The sequence below is a fragment of the Sitodiplosis mosellana genome, unplaced genomic scaffold (assembly GCF_009176505.1).
Source record: "Sitodiplosis mosellana isolate CC-2019 unplaced genomic scaffold, AAFC_SMos_1.0 Smas_scaffold_6150, whole genome shotgun sequence".
Taxonomy (NCBI): Eukaryota; Metazoa; Arthropoda; class Insecta; order Diptera; family Cecidomyiidae; genus Sitodiplosis; species Sitodiplosis mosellana.
This window is the reverse complement of record NW_022601391.1, coordinates 4515602-4542948: the sequence shown is the minus strand read 5'-3', so window position 1 is coordinate 4542948 and position 27347 is coordinate 4515602. Positions and strand designations below refer to the sequence as shown.

The following is a 27347-nucleotide window of genomic DNA, read 5'->3' as shown; positions in this document are numbered from 1 at the left end:
TACTTTTACACATAATTTTACAACAAATGATCTGATGTCTGTGAACAGTTTTAATCGGATCAAATTAGTATCTTCACTTACTGGGTCTTTTTTAAATATTGGTGATAGATATATTGAATGGTTTCAAAAAATAAAATAAAGAGGAACAGATTGATCGTCCGAAAATATCACATTTTTAATGGGAATAATAAAATTATGGTGGGACAGAAAGAGATACTGTATCTGTGGGGCATGAACATTGTAGCCAAATAAATCGATCGTCAGTTAAAATGTGTATTTCATTAAATTTATTGCTGCCTGTTCTATATTGTTGATTGCCTATAAACCTATTTCAATAAAACTATTTACCCCCTTTATTTAGTCGCTTTTTTCGGATATATATCTATTATTTTTCGTATTCATTTAATGTCACTCGATATTACGGTGTATCCATTTCAACCGATTAGTAAAAAGTAAATAATTATGGTCATGATTGTGTAAATTTCTAACTTAAATCCAGTTTACTGTAAAGAAAACGCGCAAATTATGTAGAAACGAACGATATTACGTGTAGAAATGAGCATTTCGTTTTTCGTTTAAATTTAAATTATCGATGTCATATTTATTTTTTTCTTTTCGATTATGGCAATTCGAAATGAATGGAAAATGTGTAAACAAAAAATTTAAACTTTGTTAAAGTAAAATAAAAGACTTTTTAAGTACTGAAAGCACTAAAATTGACACAAGTAAAATATACATATACGTTGCAGTGGTGGAAACAAATATAATAATAATTTCTGTACTTTTCGTTCATTTCAAATGGCGTTTTTGTTTGTTTGTTCGTTTGCTTATGATGTGTGTGTGTGTTTGTATAAATCTCACTATAAAACTCGAATAATTTAAAATCTGTTCGAATGTGTCTTGTACAGTAGTGCCGTTTTATTGCAAAGACAACAAAAATAACACTTCTATCCAGAAATTCGTTTTTGTGTTTTGTTGTTCTTTGTGCGGTTTCACAGATACTTGAATACATGAATCCTGCTTGTCCATTTCAAGATATTTTTAACATTCTGTGAATCTAATATAAATATGAATAGTGGCTGTAAGCTAATAATAAAAAAATGAAGTGTTTGTCATCATATCACTTGAAGTGTTGCATATAAGTTCGTCGCAATTTATACTAGTATTGAAGAAAAGCCTGATTTAAAAAAACTGCCACAAAAACAAAATCAAATCAAATGAAAGCAAAAAAATATATGATGAATTGGATATCCGTTAGTTGCGGAAAGTCTCATTCAAGACTCAAAGTTTCGTTGGAATTTTCTTTTCAAATGTAATTCTGGATCCATTCCAAGTTCATTTTGAACATTTGTAATAATACTATTAGATTTGATCACATCACCATATATTCGAGTGAATTAAGTACGCGATACACTCTATGACACATGGTCTTGAAATTGTTACCTGTATTTCAGAACTATTTACAAATTTGCATGATGCACATTGTGCCTAACTGGTTGAAATACAAGGAGTTCTGTTGTTGCACTGCATAAAATCGAATCAGTCAAACTAAAATCCCGAAAATATAGAATAATGTTGCGTGATTGATTACATTTTCTGTTTGTTTAAAAAAACACGTAATGAAAAATCCAGCTTTTCATTAAAATTGAACAAAGTTTTAAAAAAAATGTCTTCGAATAGCATTTTGCTCTTCGAGTAGCATGCGTTCTAATGTAATAAAATGTTAATTTTTCCATGCACTCCAAAATCACAATTTCACATGTGCCAAGTTGTTTGTATATATTGTGTAGTATCCACCAAGTCTGCGCGTATTTTGCATCAACTGTTGCAATTGTGTCTGGCATGAATTCAAAGGACTTATGGCTTTCATTTGCTGCATTGTTCTCCTTCATCATTCTTGAATTTTATATAATTAAATAAGTACGATAAAATCTCGTGCACATTTGAATGAATGTACCTTTGATCAGTCGATTCGGAAAACGAAGCGTTTTCACCGAAAACACTGAACCAATGATGATTTTCCACTACTTCTATTGTTTAGTTTATCGTAATGCTGCTTGTGCTGCTGCTGCTGCGGCGGTTGCGGCTGCTGCAAATCGCCGGTACATTTAGTTGAATTATGCCTAATACAACTGTCATTATCTAAACTAAACTTATCACTACTAATATTTAATTTAATATTATCACTATTTCTTGTATAAAGAGCAATGAATGCATTTGTGAAATTGATAGTGCCATTTACTTCGTCGTAAGTTCGATTAAAGTGGCTATGTACAAACGTCGATTTAGAATAGTTTAAAATAGTATTCGTATTGTTCAAAATGTTATTAGGTGAAGGTGTAGTATTATCATTAAAATTAGTAGTAACGATTGACCGCTTGTGCGGTATTAGTTGAGGAGGCATTGCCTTATCGATTAATTTCACAGATGCAGTTGCAGTTGCAGTTCCATTTGCCCTTGATGTCTGACAACATTGTATTAGCGTTGATACATGTACTAATTGTGAATCCTCCGATGATGATTCGTTCCACATTTGCATTGTGACGCTGTCATCAACATCGGCGCGAGGCACATTCATCAATTGGCACTGGCTAGATGCTAATTGACACATTTTGGACGTCTTCTTGGTACTATCTTCTACCGTTTCAAATGTTTCTGATTTAGCATCAGTACCAGCAGGAACCTTGCACCGAATGACGCGTATTAGATTCGGTACAAATATCGATTGAATTACAAATAGATAATTTAGGAAAAACACTAACGACAAAGTCAACACAATGAACGACAACTGCTGCGGCATCCAACTGAATAGGAACGATGTGGAATTGTCTACGGATCGTCGATTTGTTCTCATCAAACTGAATCCACCATTATTGTTATAAGTGAGCTCTTCATTTTTTACGACCTCATTCGGATGCTTATCGTACTCGTCTAAAATAGAAAATAAACACACATTGAAAATTAATACCGAATCAAAATCAACACTGAAGACTATGCCAAAACACTTTGAAGTTTGACCGCTATTCAATTTGCGAACGCACGGTGAGGCTCTTAGTTACGGAGAATGTTCTGTAGAATTCACTAAACAGTGCTCTTATCAATTTTGACAAATGCATTGTCATGTCTTTAATGCTCGTGGTTAATTGTGTCTCAATTTTTCATCGAAAACGTTTTGGTTTCCACGTGAAATATATATATATATATACATATAAATGGCCTGCATTTCGATGATCATTCACATCGAAGACCGTTTTTGCAATCAATTATTTATCTCATATCTGGATTTTCTTGATTGTAATAGATTTGAATGTATTTCATATGACTGCCAGAACATTTCGCAGAATAAAAGAACAAATAAAGGGGTGTTGGTGAGCTCTTTCGAACATTAGGCTAAGAAGCTTCCTCGTAAATATCAATTGTGCGCTTGTAATGTTTAATTTTCTCATAAGATGTGCAGAACAAATTTACGAATGAATGACAAATGGCAGATGTTTGGTGGCACTTACTTGTTTTCTTAGTTGGTTTATGGGACGGCGCATTGTTACTATGATTAAAATTGTTATTGTTGAAGTTTTTATTGTTGTTATTTTTATTAAATTTGCTACTGTTGATGTAAGGTCTAGACGAAGTCGGATGTGGATGGTATGATTGTACTGATATGGTGGAGGTGATTGGAATGCTGTGCCGATATCCACCATTGCCTTCGTTGTCACGCGATAGCCATGTCATTGTGCTCTTGACAGCATTGCTTGTGTTGATTGTTAGTAGCGGAGTGCGTTCGCCGGTAGTATTGCCCACGGTGGTAGTCTGCAATGGAATGTTTTGGACAAAAAATATTAGTAAATCAATCGTTATTTTTCCATCATGGATTGCCGTTGACAAAAAAAGTAAATAATATTCATTGAATAATATAGCAATTGGTTGGCACTAACCGTGGCATTATTCTTGGATGCAACATCCAATGATGTTTGGGTAGTATTCTGCGTTTCAGTTTCTTGTGCACAGCAAACCTTGAAAACAACCTTCATGTTGTTCGTGGAGCACCGTCCACCTATTCGCCTATGCAGATCATCTTTTGAAGATGTTGCTGTTTTGTGACACAGACAGGACATAACGAACGGAAAATAAAATGAAATTGAGCAGTTAGTGGGTTGTTTAATTACGCTTTTAAAAATGATAAAATGAAATGAAAGACGTAAATCAAGTTGAAGCTAAACAAATGATGAAGTGATTGCTGCTATAAGGGTTTCACGCATTTATTTATTCTCACAGAACGAATTCATCCTGTGCTTATTGGTTTTCATTCAAATGGTCACCTGAATAGAGTGCAAAATTTCAGGAAGGAAAGAAACCAAACGACAAAAAGAAATTGTCACCCAGCCTGACCTGGGCTCGGGCGTACAAGGCATTGTTTTACATTCGCTTCAACAAGGATTGAGTCGCAAGCAATCATAATTTGAAAAAAATACTTGTAAAATGGGAGCTATAGTGAATATGTATGCTGTGCATGCACAACGAAACAATGTTTAACTGCAGTGTACTTACAAATGAAATAGTAATCATTTCCTGGTAGGAACTCCAAACCACCTGGTTGTGGTGTAAATGGCCGAAATGTTATTGTAAAATACATTAATTTTTGCGGTTTATCGCATATGGCTATAATACGAGGATTCGCATTTGTGATGCGACACGTTTCATATTCCACCTTTGACACATTATAAATGATATACTTTTCAGTTTCATTATCAAATGTGCCTGGCTCGTACACTGGACATATTATATGCACTTGATCGTATTCAAAGGCTAAATTTCCCTTATTTACGTCTATGATGTGATCGGTGTTGTCTATTCGAAATCTGTAAGGAAAGAAATAGAATGTGGTTACTATCGGATCATCAGGCAAAAGTGTTCGTATATTTTAAAGGGCGTGTGACGATTATCCAAATTTTGATGATCATCAAACTCAAATTTAATTCTAGATAATTTTCAAAGCTTTGCGCGGAATTGGTTTTCTTAACATAAAATCCACGCAATCATTATAACCTAGTTCCTTTGTTTTTCAAGAACATTCTATTTGCTTGGTGAAAATGCTGGGTTGCGATATGTCGTGTGAGTTTTTAATGTGATTATTTCGGTGTGGTCTAATCCAGATTAATGCTATTTGGGCAGGTGTTTTTTTTTAATTATCTGCTTTTCAAATGGCAAATGCTAAAATCAGGCTACTTTCATCGACGATTCGAGCATAATCTTCATGCGGCATTGTTATTATTGCGGGAGTGTACAGCATATGATAACTTTGTTATAATTCCTAGTAGTTGACCTTAACACGCTTCATTCTGATCATTCTGATATCTCTACGTATTTTTCTTTATTATTTAGAATTAACATGAAAATTCTTTTTTAAAACCATATATGAGCAAAAACACGAAAATCGGGAATGGTTAGAAATTTTTTTTTATTCAAATATCGCGGTACTGTGGTCTTTTTTCTTTAAAAGTGATCCTAAAGTATCGGCCAATACCATTTTCATATAAAGGAAAGCGTTTATAGTGTGCCATTTCAACGTAGTTGTGCTTGTGCCTCGTTTTGGGTCAAAATAAGCGAAAATACACAACCGAACAAAAAGCCTTATTTAAATATATAATTTTCGTTATCATTGCTATTATTCAATTTTATTTATTAGATTACGATGTAATCGTGCTATTTTGGCCAAATTTTGCAATAAATACATCTTAATCATGTGCATTTGAAGGCTCCGAAAGGTGCCGCAAATTGAAATGTAACCTTCCAGTCTAAAATTCCCGAAAGTTTTTTTTTTTCATGTATACCTTTATCAAGAATAATGACGCTATATTAGTTTTTTTTAAGAACTTTCTGCCTATTTTCTGGAAAATAGAAAATATTAGTTACTTTATTTGACTAAAACACTTAAACGAGCCTTCAGACATGTGTAACGAGCCAGTCTTTGTTACATTGAAAAAATCGAGATCATTTGATGACAGGTTTTTTCTTTGTAAACCAATCCAGAACTGAACACCACAAAGAATGATAACACTTCTATTCTTTTTCTACCCATTTGAATCAATTTTGAGTGTATTATTGCATTTATTTCAACCGTCGATGTACTTTGTAACGATTCAGTCTTTTATGTGTAACCTTACAGTCCTTTTTTTGATCAGAGAAATCGGAATCGTTTATGACAAATTTCTATTACAAATCGATTCCAAACCAAAAATCATGATAAATTCTCGTATTTCTATTTGTTATCGACTGATTTGAACCTAATTTGAATTTGATATTTGGTTTATTTAGCCCGAGGAATTTTGTGTAACGAGGCAGTCTTTTTTCTGTAACCTTCCAGTCCGTATATTTTGGATCATAGAGCGACCCGAATTGATTTTTATGGGGTAAATATGGTTTCGTTCGTTTCTTTGATCCTTCAGACAGCGAACAGAACCTTGGAGTAAAAGGATGCTCTGCTGGGGGAACTGGATTTTAGATATATGTAAGAAAAACTCCAAACATATCGCCAAAATTGTAACCTTTCAGTCCAACAAAAAAACGGCTATATCTCTATGGGTGTGGGAGATATGGGAAAGGTTTGTTGGTATGAAATGTTCCTTTTGTGGTCTAGATTTGCCTCAGCATAATACTTCAAGTGGTTTCTGGGCTTACAAAAGAGATATGAGCATGAATATTTTGAAAAATCGTGCGAATGTAACCTTCCAGTCTGTGTTTTTGCCCATATACCTGAATAAACGAGTATAAGATGTGTACAATTAATTTTATTGCCAATAATCGCGGGCGATTAACTTGAATTTATCCTGAAATGTGGCGTTTCTTGTCAATATAAAAATAAAATCCCTAGAAAATATTCATCAATGCTGATAAGTAAAATGAAAGCTAAGAATTGCAGTTACGATACGGGCCAACTGGTCAAGCTTGTTCGGTTTGAATCTGTTTTGAATCTTAAATGGCGTATATGAGAATTTCTGTAGCGCTCTGAATGGATTCCAAATAGGCGAAAATCAATCGAACCACACTGTTGTATTTTGAATGTGCGTAACGATTGGCTTGAGCTATTTCATTTCAACGATGAAAACTGATTGCATTGAATCGAAATATAAGTGACGAATTTACTAAAACAACTATTCGATTTTGGTATAACACAAAAAGTTTTACTGTGTGTTACTTTTGTTGCTATGTATTTTTGTATGTAGTGTTATTACCATTGAGTGTGTGCCAAATGTAAGTATATGAACAAAAAAATAGGTGTATTTCTTCAATTTATCTGCACGACATGGCTTTTAAAATGCTATATGCAACTAATCCAAAGCGACAGCAATACAGCGACGGGGCAACAAATTGAAATCCCTAGCATACAAAAGTATGTGTATATGAGAATATGTGTATATGCGGGCACATAATTCATAAAAGAATGACGATGAAAATAAAATAGAAACGGAAAAGAAATGAACAGCAGCAACAGCAGAAAAAAATCAAATTTTGTCCAGCATATATTGGTTGAACGTATGCAATGCGAGAATGCTTTTGATTTTGTGTTTTTTTTCATGTACTACTGTTTATAGATTATCGAGTGTTCCACAGATGAAAAAAGAACGTACACGTTTTTTAGAAATAATTTCATTTGAACATTTTCCATCTTTCGATAATCTCGCACATCGAAACATTTGACCGAGTGACTAGACGTTCGATTTTGATTTTTAGTCAGTTTTGTTGTTCAATGCTGTAGTTCAAAGTAATTCGTACTGAAATGAAGAAATACCGTCATTTTGAATTGAACATATTGAGAGACCAGGAATGAATCACACGCAGAGTAAAGCAAAGTACAAAGAAAGGCATCGATATGGAAGAGGCTGATTGAGGACGAGAGCGTATGAATGCATGGGAGAGGAAAAAAAAACACACGCACACACATAAACACAAACACAGCAATGAAGTATAAAAAGAAAAGCAATATGGCCGATCAAACGAATGAATTTTCAGCTTCGTTCAGTGTTTTCTTCGCTCTTTTTGATGTCACTACTGCTGTACCGTTGTTGTTGCTGCTGCTGCATAGGCTGCTCTTTTATCCATGATGAAAGCTATATTTTAAGGCATTAAACATTTTATGTGCGATCAAGAATCGATCGACGCCAAAGATTTTAATTCAGCTGCATAGCAAGCAATTAACTAAATATTGGTTGGGATTGGTGTAGTTCAATCATTGCTTCAACTTTTACTCTTGAACGATAACGCGAACAAAAAGGAGACCTGTAAAATCAATATTACACACGAACACTATACCTGCAATATCCATCAGTTGAATATAATGATTGAATATAACACAATCCAATAGATATTTACATGTATTTTCTGTGTGTTTTCCAACACAATTTTTTTACATTACTTCGTAATGAAGAGGAATGCATCGACCGTGATTGAAATGCTGTTTCAGCCAAAAGAAGTAGGAAAAAGAGACGGAACGATTTTATTCCGAACATTGCACCCGCACGATTCCTCAAATTTCAATGATGAAAGCACAAACTTTCTTTTCCATTGCATCTTCAGCCGATGTCTTGCTGTATTTCGGCGGTTATAGATTTCCAATAACTTTATGTAGGATTTGAAACGGGCCTCTTGCAATTTGTCATTTTCATCTTCAACGAACTAAGCAAACGAATTTGGGATACTTTTATTTTACTTCACATTAAATACCCGACGAATGATATTTGGTCGACGGTTGAATTTGTCAAAAACTTGAAATATATCAAGTAGAATTCTGAATAGCAATGAAGGCACTCTGAATAGAATGCATTTAGTTCAGAATAGATTATGGCCGACAAGTGACACCATTGAGAATATTTGAACGATTATGAGTTCATTGTTGGCCGTCTCAAGATAAACAAAAGTGATGATGATGATGATGGTGCAAGAAGCGTTCACAATCATGTCATTAGAAACGTATTGTCTAGACCGCGCGCTCTCTGCAGAAGAAAAGTTGGCGTAGCGCTAAGGTAGTAAAGCAAAGAAGACGAAACCCGAATTCGAACGATCCAACACATATAGATGGTTGGTGGAGATTGAGGCTCTGAATAAAGCTGAATTTTTAAATAGGAGGCTCCTATTAGGAGCGTTCCAAATATAATGGTAATATAATGGTATGCTTAGTATGTGGTTCGTGTTTGGTTACATCGGCTGGAGATGCAAGAAGTGTGAGAAAGAGTGTGTGTGATAGAGAGAGAGAGAGAGAGAGAGAGAGAGCGAGAGAGAAAGCCCAATAAAGCATCTCTTTTTTCTTTATGAAATATAGCGGTCAGTTCATGTACGCACATAAGCACTTCTCTTCATTATAGTTTTGTATTCTGGTATTCTTGTTTTCGCCGTTTCTACATTCTCGTCGCTCGTTTTTCGTTGGTATTTCGCTGATCGCTTTGTTGTTGCTCTCGTTTGAACTTCTTCATTTATCTGTCTTTTGCCCATTTCGTTTTCGACTTCTTCTATATGTTGTTATTCTTTTTCGGGCGCATTCAATCTGCTCTTTTTTCTTCTTCTTCTTATTTCATTCTCTCGTTTGGCCGTTCTTACTGCCGTTTATATCTTTGCCTGCTTGACCTGCTTTGAATATATATTTTTTTTATTTTCATTTTTCGAGAAAGAGAGAGGAATCATTCATGGCTTATTGTATGACTAATTTTCAGTATTCTTTTGTATATTTCCACAAATATATTTTTCTTGTATTTCGTGTTATATTTTGGTGTTCGGAATCTTTTGCTTCAACTTCAGCTTTAGGTTCAGCATTTTGGCTTTAACTTTGGCGTTGGCTTAAACTGTAGCATTACCAAACTGTTGAAAATAAGTGCGTATGCGTGTCTTTTAATTTGACCGTCTCTTCCGCAGTTAACGAAATAATAACATGTGCAGTAAATACATCAAAAGCAATAATTTACAGTTTCGAAGTGTCAAAATGCGTGTGGCAGACACACATACACATACACATACACATAGACACACACACGTATGCACATGCAAACACATCGTACAGAATAACTCGTGCATTCCCATTCGAGTGGCTATCTCTTTTGTGTCTTATTCTCATTTCAGGCAGAAACGAGTGATATTGGCCTACAGCATATATACACACACACACATACGCGTATTCATTATATACTACAGTGTATATAGAAATCCACGTCGCATCGCCTAAGAATGAACACTAAACGATCCAACAAATAATCAACGAGAAACATCAACGAGTAAAGATGAAAGAGGCGACGGTGAAACAAGCCAAAGCCAAAGCTAAGGCCAAACCACATTGGTATGATGTTCATGATTCTTTAAAAAAAATAATAAAAAAATAAAGAAATTCACATTCACATAGCTCTTCATGCTTATAACATATTGTATAACGTGTTTTTCTACCTCTTCGTGTTTCAACGAAGTACACACAGAATCTTTGTTTCAATTCGATTATTATATGTCTATGTATTTCAGGTATTCGTACAGATCACTTGCAATTGTGTGCAGTTTTTTTCCTTCTCTTTTATTTGAATTGCTTTTGCCCATTCTTTCGGAATTTTTTTTCGTATGCTCTTTTTCAGCATTGTTCACCATTCTACTTTTAAACTTCCATCTATCGCTTCTATCACCATCGCTTTTGGATACGATTCGATGTTCGATCATTTGTTTTGTTGCTATACTTTGAGAATATTATATGAACATATTTTGTGGCAAAACACTTTGAACTGCCTGAACGAAAATATAAATATTTTTGCTGTCGAACTTCGATTTTTTAAGCCGTAATTAAAACAACAATATGGACTCAGGTTCCATTTTTTTGGTAAACATACTCAATTTTCACTTTTTCATTGCGATAATTCCTGCAACTTATTCTCAGCGGTTCATATATGCTAAATTATAAATATGTTATTCAATTAAATATACTTTGACATTCTAAAGACTTGGTAGAATCTCTTCAGGAACTTAATTTTTGAGTCTTTGGTCGAATTTTGTTTTCATTTTCAAGATCGTATTCTTTACCATTGATTGCTTCGCACAAAAATTCGATCGTATAGACACAAAGACCCATCGAAAGTTGGATTCAAATTATAGTTTTGTAAACACTTAGGTTTATTTCTGCTTTACTTGTGAAAGCTATATGGTCAAAAAACATTGTTGAGCAACATCGTTCAAACCAACAATAAAAAAAATGAATAAAAGTATTTTCAATCTTACGATAAATGAGAAATATTTGTTCGGTGTGTGATATATTGTTAGTTTTTTGTTCAATTCCCTTTCGCCTCTTTAACTATGAATGTGGTTCAACGCTCAAAAATAGGTATACAAGTATGTCGAAGATTTTTTTCTTTCATTTGAGATTGTTGACTGTTTTGGATTCGGATTAATCTGATGAGTTGTGGTTTTGATCATTGTGTGTTGTCTTTTATTTTCCTGTTGAATTGTTCTTTTGACTGTTGTTTGTCGATATTTCGCATTTATAATCATTAGCATATATTCTATATGTAAAACCTTCGATTGCCGAATAAAAATTAAGATATATATTATGTATGTATATTGTATAGTTAATGAAATTTTAAAAACGAAAATTTCATATCCATTAAGATTCGACTGGTGATCGTTGGGTGGGGAATAAGTGATTGATAATTTTTTGCACCTATTTTTATTTTAAAATATATCGCAAAAATTTATACGGAGGTGTTCTAAAACTGATGGCTTCTTCTTTTTTGCATTTGTTTCCTACTTTGCTGTAAATAACATATCGTCTACTTACATGCTGTTCGATGTATTCCAATGCATGAAAAATGTTTTGGCACAATTCGATACGGTTGATAGCAGTACAGTTTCTAGAAAAATGAGTAGAACAACCGTTAAACATGATGTCGCCTTCAGTCCTGGTAGCCCAATCAAACGTTGTTTCCTTGTCGTTCTCATGTTGATTTTAACCAATAACAATCTGTAAGAAGAGAAAAAAATTATACACCAAATTACCAACTGATTCCAATCAAAAGTTATTAATCACAGGGATAGTCTTACAATAACGATTTTAGACATTTGACAAAATGAGAGCGATTCATGACAATTTTATAATTACGAAGAAAATGTTGTTTTTAATGATGTGAGAATTTCTACAAATCTATCGATCTAGTTAAATCATCGATTCATTGTGCACGTTGGCTATGTTTGTACACTTTGAGTACATTACTTTTCAAATATTCATGGTTTAGTTGGAATTGTGATCCACTTGAATTGTGTACGATAATAATTGACCAAAAATAAAACACATTTCATGCAAGCCACGAACATAGAAAAGTACATTCCTACTAAATCACAGGTTAAATGTATCAAATGAAACAACGACGCCCTATAATCTATATGAGAGCTATGAAATAAAGTCGTCCATTCGATTCATAGCTTATCAGTTTCAAGGCAATGTCTGACAACCACTTACACTAGCATTTACATCAAATATGCAATCGATTTCCAGACATTTTTTTCTCTTTAAAGCCATAATTCGAAAATAAGAAATTGAAGGCGGCAACAAGAGTTGGACAAATTGAGTTACGCCCTTACTTTTTCCCCTGTATTTCTTCATGAATTGAACAAGAGGAAACAATTTCCTAATCGTTTGGTCATTTCTTAAAGAAATGAAGAGGAAAACGGACATGAATCATACATTTTTAAATTGTAAATTGCTTTAAATATAAAATAAAATGCGTACTGTTAACGTCGTATTGAATTTGCTGTGTTTTGACGACTAGCGATTGGAAGATTCCAAAAGATGTAAAGTGTAAACTATCTGACTGTCTTTTAAGTCAGACTCGCAGTTTGAACAAACAAGCCCACATTCAAACAATTCCAAAAATATACTCATTCCATTTTGCTTGAACGGCATATTTTCGGCGTAAAGATACAATTATTACTCAAAAAGTGCATTCTGAGCATATAATCTCAACTGTATTTTTACTTAAGGTGAAGTCACAAGGTAGTTTTCGATACGATTGAAAGAAAAAATGGTTTTGTTCGTGCATTCGCTCGAACAAAAAGGAACAAAATAATTTTTTAAAATCAAGTCGAACGAATGAACGTTCGAGGCCAACACTATCGAAAGGCATGCATATTAACCAAAGGATCGGAAATGAAGACATAAAATGAACCGTTTTACAATGATTCAATGACCTCTGCCAAATCTATTGTACAAAATTTTTCCTTATTCACTCAAAAATCACAATATTTCCACCTTTTCGTACTTACATCGAAAATGGTTCGGGCGCTGAAGAAGAAGGAGTACGGTTTGGGTTTCGATTGGGTTTCGTAATTGTGTGCCTGTGTCTATGGCGACAATCTCGCCAAACTGAGTAACGCATAGGCGACCCCTTTTAATTTGGTTTGCCTCAAGAGGTGAGCAATGAACGGTAATTTTACTCATTTTCTACGTTTTCGATTTGTAGGTAGAAAAATTCCATGCGCGACCACGAATGAGCGGACATAATAGTAATACAGAGCTCGTTGCCATACCAAAGTGCTTAACGGCGTAAACCGAAGCAAATAGTATGATGGTAAGAATGAAAAAGAAAAATAAATGAAAATAAAATGGAATCAAAGGTAAATTTTCCCGGCTTGTACACGTTAATGGGACGAATTTGCCATGGCGTTCGCGCACGACAACAATGTTAATATTTAATTATTTTTCTGAATATATGAAATCGTATTCTTACTCTGATTTGAAAACACCGTGACTGTTCTGGGCCGCCGTGTATCATGTTCGGAACATACACATCATGCATTCAAATTAATTTCGATAAGAGCAGTGATTTAACCGGCGCGACATTTAATAAGTTCGCCATTATCTTGCCTACATCGGAACCGAAACGCACAGAACTGGACAAGATGTCGGTACGTGAACTGAGAAGATGAGATAGAAATTTGATATCAAGGGCTCTCCATCAACTTTTATGCAATGCTTTCCAAAAATGATTCATCTCGTTAATTGAAGACTCAATATTATACAACGTTCGCATGCTCTAGCATTTAAAATTCATAGAAATGCCTGCATATATACTTCCAATGGTCCTGCCCATCAATTTTGCAAGGAAAAGATAGAGGTTCATCACATACAAATGCAAAAAACTGGGTGAAATCTAAAATCGACACGCTTAATTGTAGTGTGAAATAATGCCGTTTTGAAATGTGAACAATGCAAAATGGTTGACAAAGATTACGAAATTGCAGCTACATCCCTGCTTGAGTTGATTCAACGCATAGAGGCAAAAGTTTCTTCTTCTTCTTCTTCTTCACACACCGCTTTTTTCGAAGTCTGAATAATATGAAGCGCATAGTCATTGAAATGCATTTATTGTATTACACAAATGAACGGCACTGAATTTGCGCGTTTTTGTAGTCAGATCTTCTCAAATGCACTCGCAGCTCTTTCTTTTCATCATTAAAGAAACATAATCTCACATTCAGTTTACTTTCATTGAATAGCGATTGTGAAGCGAAACACAAAATTATTATATTTCGATGAGGGGAATGAAATGGAGGAAAAGCGCTGCCATTTCAGATTCAATGGATATACGGGATCGTGCAAATGTCCTTTGCAAAAGGTGCTAATGTGTGAAAAAAAGATGGAAACAAAAAATCTTGAAAGAATGATATCAATAACGAAAGGAGGAGAGAGAGAGAGAGAGAGAGAGAGAGAGAGAGAGAGAGAGAGAGAGAGAGAAAGAGAGAACGTGAGGGAACAGGAGTGGGAATGGAACAAAATGTTAAAAGAAGAGAAGCGGATTTGAACAAAGGGCAAATAACTCTGTATTATGTGGATGTGTACAGCAAGCGCAATATTTTTCCTATTAATCATATATCATAGCTCAGTCACGCTGGGGGGAGGGGGTGGTCCAATATAGAACTAAGCTTGAAAGATTTGTTCAATAATATGATCAAGTGGAAAATATAGGTGTGATACAGTGGATTTACAAACTCCTTTTAATTTTTGAGTATCACTGTACATGGTTAATGTAGAGAACATCTTAGAAAAGAAGATTGAGTTCGTAACCGATATAATGAGAATCTCTTTAGAGAACTTAGGTACTCTTCAACTTCGATTTCCAGCCGATAGAAGATGATAATATCAATTTATGTATTGCGTGAATGTAACTCCGGGGCAGAAATGGGTTAAGAGCGAAACTTAACCTGTGAACTTCAAATTCATTGGACGCAAGTATTTTGATATTTTGTATCCTGAAATTAATTTTTTTTTCTTAATTTATAGTAATATTTCAGTGGGTTTCAACGCCATATTTTCCTGTATTGGAATAAAGTCGACATTATGTAAAACTATGACTTTTTCTTCCATACTTTTCAAATGATGTGTTGTTTTTATCTATTACTGAATGAAAAATACTTTATGGGGATGAACGCAATTATTCTTGTACATATTATATTGTACTAGCTTTGTGGCAAAGTGCTACTCATCATTTCATCCTTCAGATGCTGCGTCGTCATTACGGCGATTTGAATCTTCTCATTCGTTGCACAGTCAAATCATACTCAGATCGGTTGTGATGTTTTTTTTTTTTAAAGAAACAAGGAAAAAAAACAAACAAAGCAAATGAATGCCACTTTCCTGCATATATGCGTGTGAGAGTGGAGTGTTCGTATGTATATGCATGAATTATTGTTATTCGCTATTACTTGGAGTGAACTAGAAAGAAGTTAGTATAACTAGAGGGGGTAGGCTGCAATCTGCCATTAATAACATACACTATGATGAAAAGATTTTATGTTTTTCTTTTATTTAGCATTGCGATCATTGATCCAAATATATTTTAGTAGTATAGGGAACTTGATATACTTATACTTGTGGTTCGAACCAATATACACTGAGAAGATCCTTGAACGATGCTATTCGATGCGTGAATTGATCATATGGAAATTAAATGGGCATAATATCTTGCCACTAATGAGCAAATATGGATAAGCATAACCACTGGGAGCATAAACGAAGGTGATCCAATAAACAAAATTTTCTTACATACAAAAAAACCTTACTATTCACACTACGAAAGGAGCAAGATATTTATGTGAAGATATTTTTTTACTTCTCTCCGATCTTACGGTAAAAAAAATGTTGCATTTTTGCAAGAGTTATTCCACTTGCTTAAGCACTTACTTCAAATTTCTTAAGAAATATAAGCTAAAAGCATGCGCTCAGGAGATTCTTTGAAATGGGAAGAATGAAAGTGTCTCTTGCTACTTTTGCTGTTAACACATTCAAATCGATAATGGTATAAAATTACGTTGTCTGCAGAGAAAAAAATTGTTATTAAGCAATATACATACTGGTCGATGTGTGGCCATCACTTTTGCATGATGGAAGTCTTACATCTCCAAGTGTGCAAGCTGTTTTTTCGTTCAGATGATAGTAAATTACTTTTGACGTACTTTCTGATGCACAAGACCCGAATGGAATTTGAGACAGCATATCAAAGTCTATATAAAAAAAGCTACATATTTACATATTCACCACTTTGATTATTCGAAAGACCAAGATTTGTATTTAGGGTTTGAGTGTGATCGCTACGACCGACACAAAACGTCAGATTTCCGATTATTCCCTGAGAAATTTAATCCAATTGCAAGTAATAAATTTCAAATCAGTTTGTCATTTTAGATGGAAACAGTTTGATTGAGAATACTCAAGGAACTGTAGAAATATGATATATACTCAATGAATCATGGCATTCGAGGCGAATTGAAACAGAATATCGAACGCATTAGGCACAGCCCTTGTGTCATTTATTCGGGCAAATATTCACTTCACACTTTAGGTTATCTATTTTTTTTTGTTATGCAAAAAACACGAAAATAGGCACAAAAATGTATGAAATAGAAAAAGTATATGAGTTCATGCTGTCTCAGTGACCAATCAAATTTTTGTTTATATTTTTGCTCAAATGAAGTGTTGTCTTGATTTCTATTTCAAACAGATGCAAGTAAATGCCATAATATGGCGTCGCGGCGATTTAACTTTGTTGAAATACAAAGATTTACAAAGTTGGCTTTTTTCATGAATGAAAAACCATGGGGAACGTTCGATGTGTTCGTGTATTTTGTGGACGTATATGTCTATGTGTACGTGTTTGTGTACGTCTTCGTGTACGTGTAATGTGCACCTACAAGTGCATTGTGTAACCCTGTACGTTGGAAATATTTTTAGTGCTACAGACTTTTAAGTCACGGCCGCTACCACCTATTTGTCGTATACAGAGACGTGTATAAAATGATATGTATGTGTACAGTACAGAAATGGGTTTCCAATTTCGATGAACAGTTACCACACAAATTTAGATTCTTCAAACATTTTTTTTTTGTTTGCGTCAGTGGTTTTTCGTTACATTTTCCGTTCCTTTACAATATACCACTTTGTCGGGAACAGTAAGTTGAAATTTATTTCTGTTTAGCAGAAAATGAGAAAAACGCACATTGCGTATGTATTCGTGTGACCTGTACTGTATGATGTACGATATAAATCAATCAGAAAAAGTTCGTTACATTAAAGAGTTCTCTTGCTATAAATTTATTAACGACAACACTGCTTGTGGAAACAGTGGTAATGATAATAACGGCAATAGTAGGAGCAACGATGAAAGAAGGAAAAAATACAACAACAACAAAAATGTGACGCTTGCGCGCAGTTGCGTGCGCCTGTTTCGTTCCATGTATTACGTGTGGATCCATGTTTGCTGCAGTTGACTAATAAATTCGGTACACTTGGGTCAACGTCTACACATTCACTTTTACAAACACATTGGAATAATCCGAATATGCTCTTTCTTTGCTACCGCTGTAGTCATGCTATGTTCCTACCACAACTATCTCGATATCCTGATACAACACACGCTCATTTTTTGTGTTCGGAGATCTTATGTTTTTTTTTTCAATCTAAAGCATACATGTGCGTACCAAAGCATATTTGCGGTAAATGCACTTTGTGTGTTGTACGATCTTTCCTTTGTATTTCGCTCTTTTCTTCATCTTTTCTACGGTGCTGCTCTCTTTCTCTCTCTCCCTCTCACACAGACTCTTATAAACGTTTCTGATATGGTTGTTAGGGATACATTTTTTTCTGTAACTCATTGTGTTTTATCGTTGCCATTGGAACTGCTCAGGACACACATACTCACTCTCACTCTCACTCACATTCATTCGCAAACACTTTCTGACTCACATACTTACTCGCGCGCACACACACACACACACACACACACACACATGCACACACATGGCACACTGAAAAATATTTTTTTTTTTCACTTTAAAGACGAATAGAAAAATATTAAATTGAAATAATAATAATAATAATAATGAGTTTCTATGCTGCAACAAAAAAGAAATAGGGAGAAAGTAAAATATTGAGCGTTTGATTTTCAAAGTGAGGAATTCTACGGTAACGCCAGGAGCAACTACCCACAATAGATTATTCGTAATGAATAACAAAATCAAAAGGGGATAGTTGTGTGTGCGTGCAATATTACACTAGTGATAGTTTAATGTGAATTCAAATTGCGTGTGATGTTTGTATGTACGCAATCGAATCGAGTGCTACAAAATTTGACATGTTATCTTTGCAAATGTTAGAGGATATTTTATGTTTTGCTTGCTGGATGGGCTATTGCTACTTGGTGTATTCAGCGCAATCGGTCAGTTTATTTCGTTCTGAAATGGATTCCTTTTGCATATTGGTTTTGCTTTTGAAGTGATTTTCAATTGTAATATATTCAGCACATATTTCCGGTAGTCTATCTCGTCATTCTGTGGCATAAACTGAATGGCATTTTGAGCGAATGAACATGCGAAATCAATTTCAGAAATCATTCTGTATTTATCGATAAATATTTCTTTTTCCTACCTCAATATATGTCATTTATACACTACACTGGCTACTAAGCTCAATTTGAATGCATGCTGTGTTCATTGTTTTGACTAAATCATGAACCAATCTAGCAACTTATCAAACAACTGTGTGCTGCAGCGAATAATGTTTGTTTTAGTTTCGAATGTGAAATAATAAACGAGATAATTAAAATTTCATGCATAAATCTATCGGCCACATTTTGGACATTGGTCCACCTCATTGGAGCAATCTCTTTATACTTTAAGTATTCAATGTTGAAGTAAATATGAAATAATGAATATTTATTATCATCACTACATAGACATGCCGTTTAGCTATCGGAAAGCTAGTTTTGATCTTTTGTTTATTAAACACATACTCGCAGAAAAACATGTCGGATTAAACTGATTTTAAGCGAATTCACCCAAAAAGTCCGTAAAAATGTATCATTTTTATTGTGAATGCTCAAAAAGCTACTGTAATTTAACACAGGCACACACACGAACTAACTATGCGTGTATTGCAAACTAGCTGATGTTACAATATATTCGAATGCACGGAGTCATTCACAGTAACCATCTGGATATTCGCAATACGAATTAACACATTTTACCTCACAATTTGGGTAAATTCATTTAAAAACAGTTGAATCCGCTTTAGTCACTCGTATCAAGATCAATCTTTACACCAGGTATATATTTATTCTATGCATGTCCAATTGAAATTTTTTGCCTTAAAGATAATTGATGCATGGCTATTGGTAGGAGCTGTGCTGCTATGCATATCACAGCCACACTGCATTGCTTCCATCTGATGGACTCTCGTGTTTTTCTTTCTCACTTGATGTGTTCACCAATTGACTATAACGTTTCTATAACTTGCATTCAACATGGAATTTGCATACCATTCATAGTGTTCATATTTCAATGGCGAAAGATATATTCGCGATATGGCACAAAAAATGGTCGACCGCAAAAAACAAAACAAAGATATTTACCTATTTGATTGATTTGTTCAATTGATTTGCAGGTTCGTTCTATTTGCATTTATCTGGTGGTTGTGAAAAATTTGTTTATTCACGATACGCAAATACAATACCAAAAATGCCAAACCGAATCGAATGTGGAAATAATTCGATAAAATTTGAATTGCGATACTGCTCTCAAAATATTTATTCAATAATCCATTGCACTTCCGCAAAATAGATTCAATTGATATTACATCCATACTCATTGCGAACATTTCTCTCAAACCAAAAATATGGTGTCAATGTGATTCACCACTACAAGAATAACCCCGCATAATACGATGTTTCAACATTGTACACTACATTTTTCAATTTTCAAGCATACAAGTCATTATAACTTTACCGGCCAAATTATTATAACCAATATTTCACAAAATTTCCAATAATTCTTTCTATGTGTTCTCGAAAAAAAGAGTTTTCTCGTGATAATACTTAACAAATTATTTAATTTGTTTGCCAATATTTAAAGGTGTCAAACGGACGGACTGTCCGTCTTTTTAGCCCGTCCGTCCAGGGCTCTTGAAATTTCTGAGGGTCCTGAACGGACGGACGGACGGACAAGAAAATTTCTGAGGGTACTGAACGGACGGACAAAAAAAAATTCAAGAGCCCTGGACGGACGGACGGACGGACAAGGTGCTTGTCCGTTGACACCTTTACCAATATTTTTGTATCAATTTATAAATTTCCATTGAATTTCAAATATACATTTTGATAATAAATTTTATTTCTAAACATGCATTTAACTAATTAAATTATCAAAAACAGCAACAATAACTGTTTTCTTCTTTTGAAATTGAAAAAAATTTGAAAATTGAACTATATGTTGTGTATATTCATATCAATTGAATAATCGATGGGAATTTTCGTGAAATTTTTTCGATGAAATTTTTTTTTTTTTTAATTTGAATTTTTTTTTTCAAATCGTGAAAAATATTGTATGAGAATTTTGCATGTCCGTCTGTCCGTCCATTTTTGCCCGTCCGTCCGTCCGTTCAGAGCCTTCTGAATTTAGTTGTCCGCCCGTCCGTCCGTTCAGAACCCTGTAAATTTAGTTGTCCGTCCGTCCGTTATTTCTAAACATGCATTTAACTAATTAAATTATCAAAAACAGCAACTTCTTTTGAAATTGAAAAAAATTTGAGAATTGAACTATATGTTGTGTATATTATGTGTTCACACGAATTTTTGTTGAATATGGTAATGAAAACATTACGTATATGCTAAGGATGAACAGCGTGTTAATGAGATGCAAAATTTGTATCGCTACTTTCGAATGTGTCTTCGTTAATTCACAAGAATCTAGAATTGGATTGTGGTCATGCAAATACCATGACATAGCACACATTAGAGTAATGACGACGAAAGAAAATAACAAATTTAACACCGGACTAACATTTCATTTAGCAAACATGACAAGAGCCGAATCAAAGAAAAAAATGTATGGTCACAGTTTCTTCGCATTTGTACGCGAAGTAATAAAGTCGTTTCGAGTGTGATTCAGCTTTGAATTGCAGATAGACAATTAAGACGAAAACAAATAAATTCAACTTGAAAAAAATAGACCACAACCATCTTTTTAAAAATGACATGTTTTTCTTGTTTTAATTTGTTGGAATTGTATTGCAGCAGAGATCGCTGAAAAATATTTTCAACGTATACTTTTATGCGATATTTGTGATGAGTTGCCAAACGGCAAATAGAAGATAACTCAGCCTCTATTAGTCTTTGTATAAACATATAGGTAAGGTCAAACAAGAAAAATAGAACGCCACCTGATGATTGCTTGCAGAAACAGAAAACTATGCACATAGTAAGCCATAACGAGTGCGCGTCTGTGTTAATTCAAACACTAGAAGAATGGCACATTGCTCTCAGTCCCCAAGTGACGCTCCTTTTTCTGTCATATCAATGCTTATAAGACTAAGATAACTGTCTGCTTTAGCGGTGAGCGAACACATCGCTGTTCTTTGAAATCTCAAAATTTTCATTGTAATATTTTTGTTAGAACAGTTGACACACGAAGAGCAACATTGAACATATTATTCATGGCTATAAACGAGTTGTAATATTCGTTATTTTCATGATAATTTGTGTAATGTATTTTTTGTAAATAAAAACGAAATAATTCTCGGACCACACTAACTGGTTCAAGTTAACGAAATTGTGTTGACATTTCAATCAGTTTCGTCATTCGTTTATTTTGAGTTTACCTGAGGCGGCTGTACATTAATAATTGGAGCTGTGGACGCTCATTTTCTGCCAAAATACGAAATTATTCGCGTACATTCAGAAATCTTTGGAAATCTTTGCACATATAATATGCCATGTAATTGTGAGCGATATTCGAAAATGTGTATGTTCTTGGATTGGTTTAAGTTCGTTATCAATGCACTGTTAGAACACTTGGTGGAAGTCATCAAGTTGGAGCAACGCGTGAGATGTGGTCTGCATATTAACCCTCGAAAGCATTTTATGTTGGCTCTCCAAGTAGAATTTTTCCAATTGTCCGAATTGCCTATAACTAAAATGCCAATTTTCAACTCAGCAAATTTTCAAAATTCAAGTCCGCTCAAAGGCAGATCTCTGCATCTTATGTATTTTTCGTATATGAGATTTAACGAACTGATCGAGAAAGATCGCTCGAAATGAGAAATGATGCTGAATTCAAATGTCAGACTTATTGTTTATTGATTCGATTCGATTCGATGCATTAGAAAGCGGTTTTCCTTTGGACACAACATAAAAGTTGCAACTTATTTGGTCGAACTTCACCTGGTGAGGATAGTTCGTCCATTTACGTAGTAAAAAGGAATTCTATTGAGAGACCTAACTGAAGATGGATAAGTTCAATGATCAATAGCTATGAACAGGTCATAAGATATGTCCTAATTGCATATACCGTGTTTTAATATTTATTACTATCTTCTCCTAAAATTCTTAGCTCAATTCGTCTTCTTATATCTTGTATTGGTTCATCTGTTCCCCAGGTTTTGATGTTTTTTAACGTTGGAACGAACCGGAATGAGCATAACGTACGGTACGGGGTCCTTTATGAAAGCCAAGCATTTAGTAAAAGTAGAAGGTAAAGCAAACATGAAAGGAAAGATAATCGAAAAGAAGTGCAAAAGAGGTGAAAAATGCTTGTGTGAACAAGGATGAGAATATGTTGTCGATATGTAGGCAAATGTATGCGAGTTCTATTGATGTTCAGGAAAGAAAATATACGCTTTGGTTTTATATAGAAGAAACCTTCTCTCTTTTTTTATTTTAAATTCACTATTCCTTCAAAATAAAACGAAAGAAGAGGAGGAAAAAAAGATGTGTAAATCATGCAGCCACATCACTTTCGTGGCATGCATTCATTCGAGCCAGTGTGCATGGCTGTTCTCATGAATACGTGTGCGTTTAATGCTTTAATGGCCAACAACTACGTACTCATACACCTACATTTTTTTGTGTTCAGAGTTTGTTCGATTCTCTTTTCATTTCGATTCGCTCCTCTTTCGTGTGTAATGAATCAATGGGAGAACAGACGTACATGTACGTAATGAGTGTGTTCTCACTTCGGGAACATTTGATGTTAATGCACACGACCAATAATATTAAAGAAAATGGTCTCATGAGATTTTTTTCCCTCGTTATATATTTTGTTTGAAATGTGAAACGTATGTGTGGAAAAACGAAAAAGAAAATGTATGTAAAAAACTGGTGAGTAAGAGGCTTACGCATAATGTCTATACGAACTCAGGATGTTTTTTTGTAGTTGTGTGTGTTTATGTGGTATGGTGTGGTGTGGTATGGTTTATTGTACATCAACTTGACTACATCGCACCGATGTATTTTGTCGAAGCAGCAGAATAAAACACAAATACGCATAAACGCCAATATGGACAATTTGTTGTACAGCGTACACGCATCCATAGACTGCATAGTGTGGATTTTCGACTCCGCACTCGCATCTCATGGCGACAACACACTACACAGCAGCAACGATTTTTTGATTAGATTTTGAAGTACTTTTTCACGTTATTATGTTGTCACTCACACATCCAAATTGTTGGGAAATAGCGGAGACAAATTCTTCGTAATACATCATTCTATTTAGCAGGCATTTCATAGGGGATCTTTGACGAGCGGATGAATGAGTGGAAGGAATGGCATGTATTTTCCTCTCTCACTCTCACATACACAAACACACACACACACACAACATATGAAAAGAAAATAAAGGGAAAATGCACGATTCCAAATGGTATGGAACTGGTGACTGCCGCTTCTGAAAAATTACAAAGTTTCCATTCTGATTCCCCGATATCTTCAGTACTGTTGCTGCTTTTTCACTATAGTTTGTGTGCTGTTTTTTTGTTCAAATATCTGAGCTGCAGCAGTACTGCAAGCGTTTCAACGTATTGGCCTGTGCATGTATTGATTCAAGTGATTGTTTTCATCAGTCAACTGAATAAACGACATCGTGAATACTATACACTGCTACAAACACACGCATACAGTCACACATAATCTTTGTAAGAGAATGTGTTATTTTTTTCTGTTATTTCTTTATTATACCTTCTCTTAGTTCTTTTCTTCATCTTAATGTTGAGCTTGTGTGCGTGATGTGTGTGTGTGCTTCCTCCGCACAACAACCATTTATATACCATTTTCTCTTCTGCCATGAAACTACCAAACTCGCTGGTTTGAAACCCGAAAATGTATTGCATACTTTTCTCTGTTATTCATTCTTGTTTGGCTGCGTCTCTACAGTCAAATGTACATGTGTGTGTGTTTATGATATAGATAAAAAGAAAAACAAAATCAAGTAATATTTTCACCTTTGTATTGTTTTTATTATTGTATTCCATAGTTGTTTTCAATCGTCGGTATGAATCTATCCCTAACATGAACAAACCAGCACTTGACTGAGACAGAAAGTTCTCTGTATTTCAGTGTTACTTGCGTCGACAAAGGCAACAAATGGAATATTTGAATCAAAAATTATGCCACTCAAAATTTTAGTCTGAATAATGTGGTTTATTTGTATTTCATTGTAAATTATGATTTACAACAGGATTGTTGGCCATAGTCTGACACCATTTGGAAAAAGTATCATAAATTGGTCGGCAACTGAACGCCGATATATAATCGCTCTCAATTCGAAAAAATGCAGGACTAAACTTAAATCTAAACAGTCTAGCGACCTAATAAAATTTGTATACGTACATGAAGCAGCATATAAACCATTAATAATTTTGATACAACGTTAGCTTGATCGAACACTTTACTATTTGGCTCAGTGGAAACACAATAACATGAAATCGTTGCACTGTTTTTTCTTCTCCTTTGAAATCACGATCAATGAATGAGTTTTATGAGTATCCTGTGAGAGTGTTTGTCGCCAAATTGTCCAGATTTCAAATCAGTTTAAAATCAGGTAGATGGTAAATGGGTTGGACAGGTCAGCGGCAAAAATGAATGTGCTGATAGATTGAAATCACACACGTCGAAGATGACTGCTTCAGAAATAGCAATATTCTGTAGCTAATTGTGGGCCACAATCTCAACACGTTCCTTATTCACCGTTTGGCCATTGGTTGAAATTTTTCATTTGGTACACTGCACTACGTACAATTCGTTGCATAACTAAAATGCTGGAATCGTTGTACTCAATTTTGTTTTGCACAAATTAAACTTCTTGAAAGTTATTGGTAGATTATAGATGGTGCGATTTGGTCAAAGAATGTCGATACAAAAAAATCCAATGCAGACGAAAATTACCAGATGAAAAATATACACTTGCACATAAAGTAAAACGAAATAGAATTGAATCGTAATTTATAGGTAAATTAGTTCACACACAGAGAGAGAGATAGATGATGGGTGAATATAGCGATGTACGGAGAATTTCATTGATTTATTCCTTAGCCATTTATCAAGAGTTTTCTTATTAAATCCATAGAGCAATCACTGTACATCGCAAATGCCCATTGTCGATCGGTATTTATTAAAACTTCTCTCGCTTTCTCTTACGTGAGAATAAAAACAACACCAATAATGGAATTGCAATCCCAGGTCGGATTCTCACTGTAGCGAATTTTGGTTGATTTGTTTGCGTTTCGTATATTTATTTTGCGTCGACAAAACTGAAATATGTTCTATTTGTGTCTCACTTAAAAAGTGTTCGCTCCTCTTTTTTTTCACTATTTCTATTGCTACCACTACTGCTATCACATCACAAACTCAGAACAGTTCTCACTCAATGTAACGCCAAATTCAGTGTTGACTCCGATTTTCTTCTTCTTTATTCGCGTTGTATTTTTTTCTTCTTACTTTAGCCTTTCGTTTGATTTGTTTATTTTATTTTCGCTTGTTTCGATATATCGTTTGTCGGGAATTGTTAGCACATAAATAGGAAAGGTATCATCATAAATTGATTTCAAATATCTCGTTAAATTGTCTGAACGAAAAATAACAACGAAAAAATAATAATGGAAGGAAAAGAATTTTTTCTGTGGCTGATGGCTGTTCTTATATTATTATTGTATTAGAAAAAAGCAACGCGCGATACGATCGATACAATGGATATCTCGCAACTAACTCAATTTAAGGCGAAAGTATGCGAGTGAACTAAAAAGAACATGAAAATGTAAAGAAAAAATCTTTAGCACGACGAAACGTCCATGTATGATGAATACACTTTTCAGAGTATTTTTTTTTTCTTTTAATTTTCATCGAACAGATACTGTCATTTTGCAGAGATGATGAAATTTAGCACAAATAAAAAACAAAACATTGGAAAAAGTTAACATGATCTGGTTTAAAATTGGAAATAACTCTGGAGTAAACCTTTAAAGATTTCGTCCATTTTGATGTAGCTACAAAAGCCAGCACCACATACAAATGCGTCCAATAAACGTAGACAGGCGCAGTTTCAACGAAAGCAATGGCCAACATACCGTATGAATGTTTTATGTATTGCTTGTGTATGTGTAAATGAAAGCAACCGCCACCGCTGTCTTCCATATTGAATTGTGACCATTTATGACTGTAAAATACATACATATATACATGCATACTATTGCATGCGCTGCAAACATTGGGAGCTTGTTATTGAATACCTAAATTCTACTTAAATCCACGAGCTAAAGTAATTGTAGTCTTCAGATTTATAGCTGAACATGATTAAAAGTTGGTGAATAAAAATACGAATATCTTATTCAAAAATGCTAACAGTTGTATAGCACAATGAATACTAAATGGAAACAAAACCGATTTGAAAATTACGAGCTATGGGCAATAATACTTGAAAACCAATCTGACATATTAACGCCATCTGTACGTAAAACCTAGCTATAAACTATTTCTTCTTTTTCTCTGCAATGGAATTCATCATTTATGGATGAATATACA

The 27347-nt window shown here is 34.4% G+C and overlaps 2 protein-coding genes across 8 annotated transcripts in view; one reads left to right on the top strand and one right to left on the bottom strand.

Annotated features, from left to right (window-relative positions):
- Positions 1-27347, top strand: part of LOC129574076 (zinc finger Ran-binding domain-containing protein 2) — a 103360-nt gene that overhangs the window by 20766 nt on the left and 55247 nt on the right. The gene's annotated exons all lie outside the window — the stretch shown is intronic.
- On the bottom strand, positions 568-26558 carry LOC129574072 (beclin-1-like protein A). 7 transcript variants are annotated; one of them, XM_055455446.1, is made up of 8 exons: positions 13737-14107; positions 13273-13543; positions 11792-11974; positions 4546-4856; positions 3933-4087; positions 3507-3807; positions 1958-2931; positions 568-1896 (listed from the first exon to the last, which is right to left on the bottom strand). In XM_055455446.1, exons 2-7 carry the CDS (start codon positions 13383-13385, stop codon positions 1991-1993), a joined length of 2004 nt encoding a protein of 667 aa, XP_055311421.1. In that variant the 5' UTR covers positions 13386-13543; positions 13737-14107; the 3' UTR covers positions 568-1896; positions 1958-1990. The 7 variants fall into 7 exon arrangements, with proteins under 7 accessions (XP_055311421.1, XP_055311424.1, XP_055311420.1 ...); XM_055455449.1 differs by lacking the exons at positions 13273-13543; positions 13737-14107 and adding exons at positions 25161-25631; positions 26194-26557 and having other exon boundaries at positions 568-2931; XM_055455445.1 differs by having other exon boundaries at positions 568-2931; positions 13737-14106.

Bases quoted from the DNA above. Each gene is read 5' to 3' on its own strand.
- LOC129574072 (XM_055455446.1), bottom strand. From the start codon at position 13,385: ATGCGTTACTCAGTTTGGCGAGATTGTCGCCATAGACACAGGCACACA. The intron at 4,857-11,791 runs GTAAGTAGACGA...CTTTCCTTACAG, and splicing joins TGGAATACATCGAACAGCAT to ATTTCGAATAGACAACACCG. The intron at 2,932-3,506 runs GTAAGTGCCACC...TTTCTATTTTAG, and splicing joins TAAACCAACTAAGAAAACAA to ACGAGTACGATAAGCATCCG.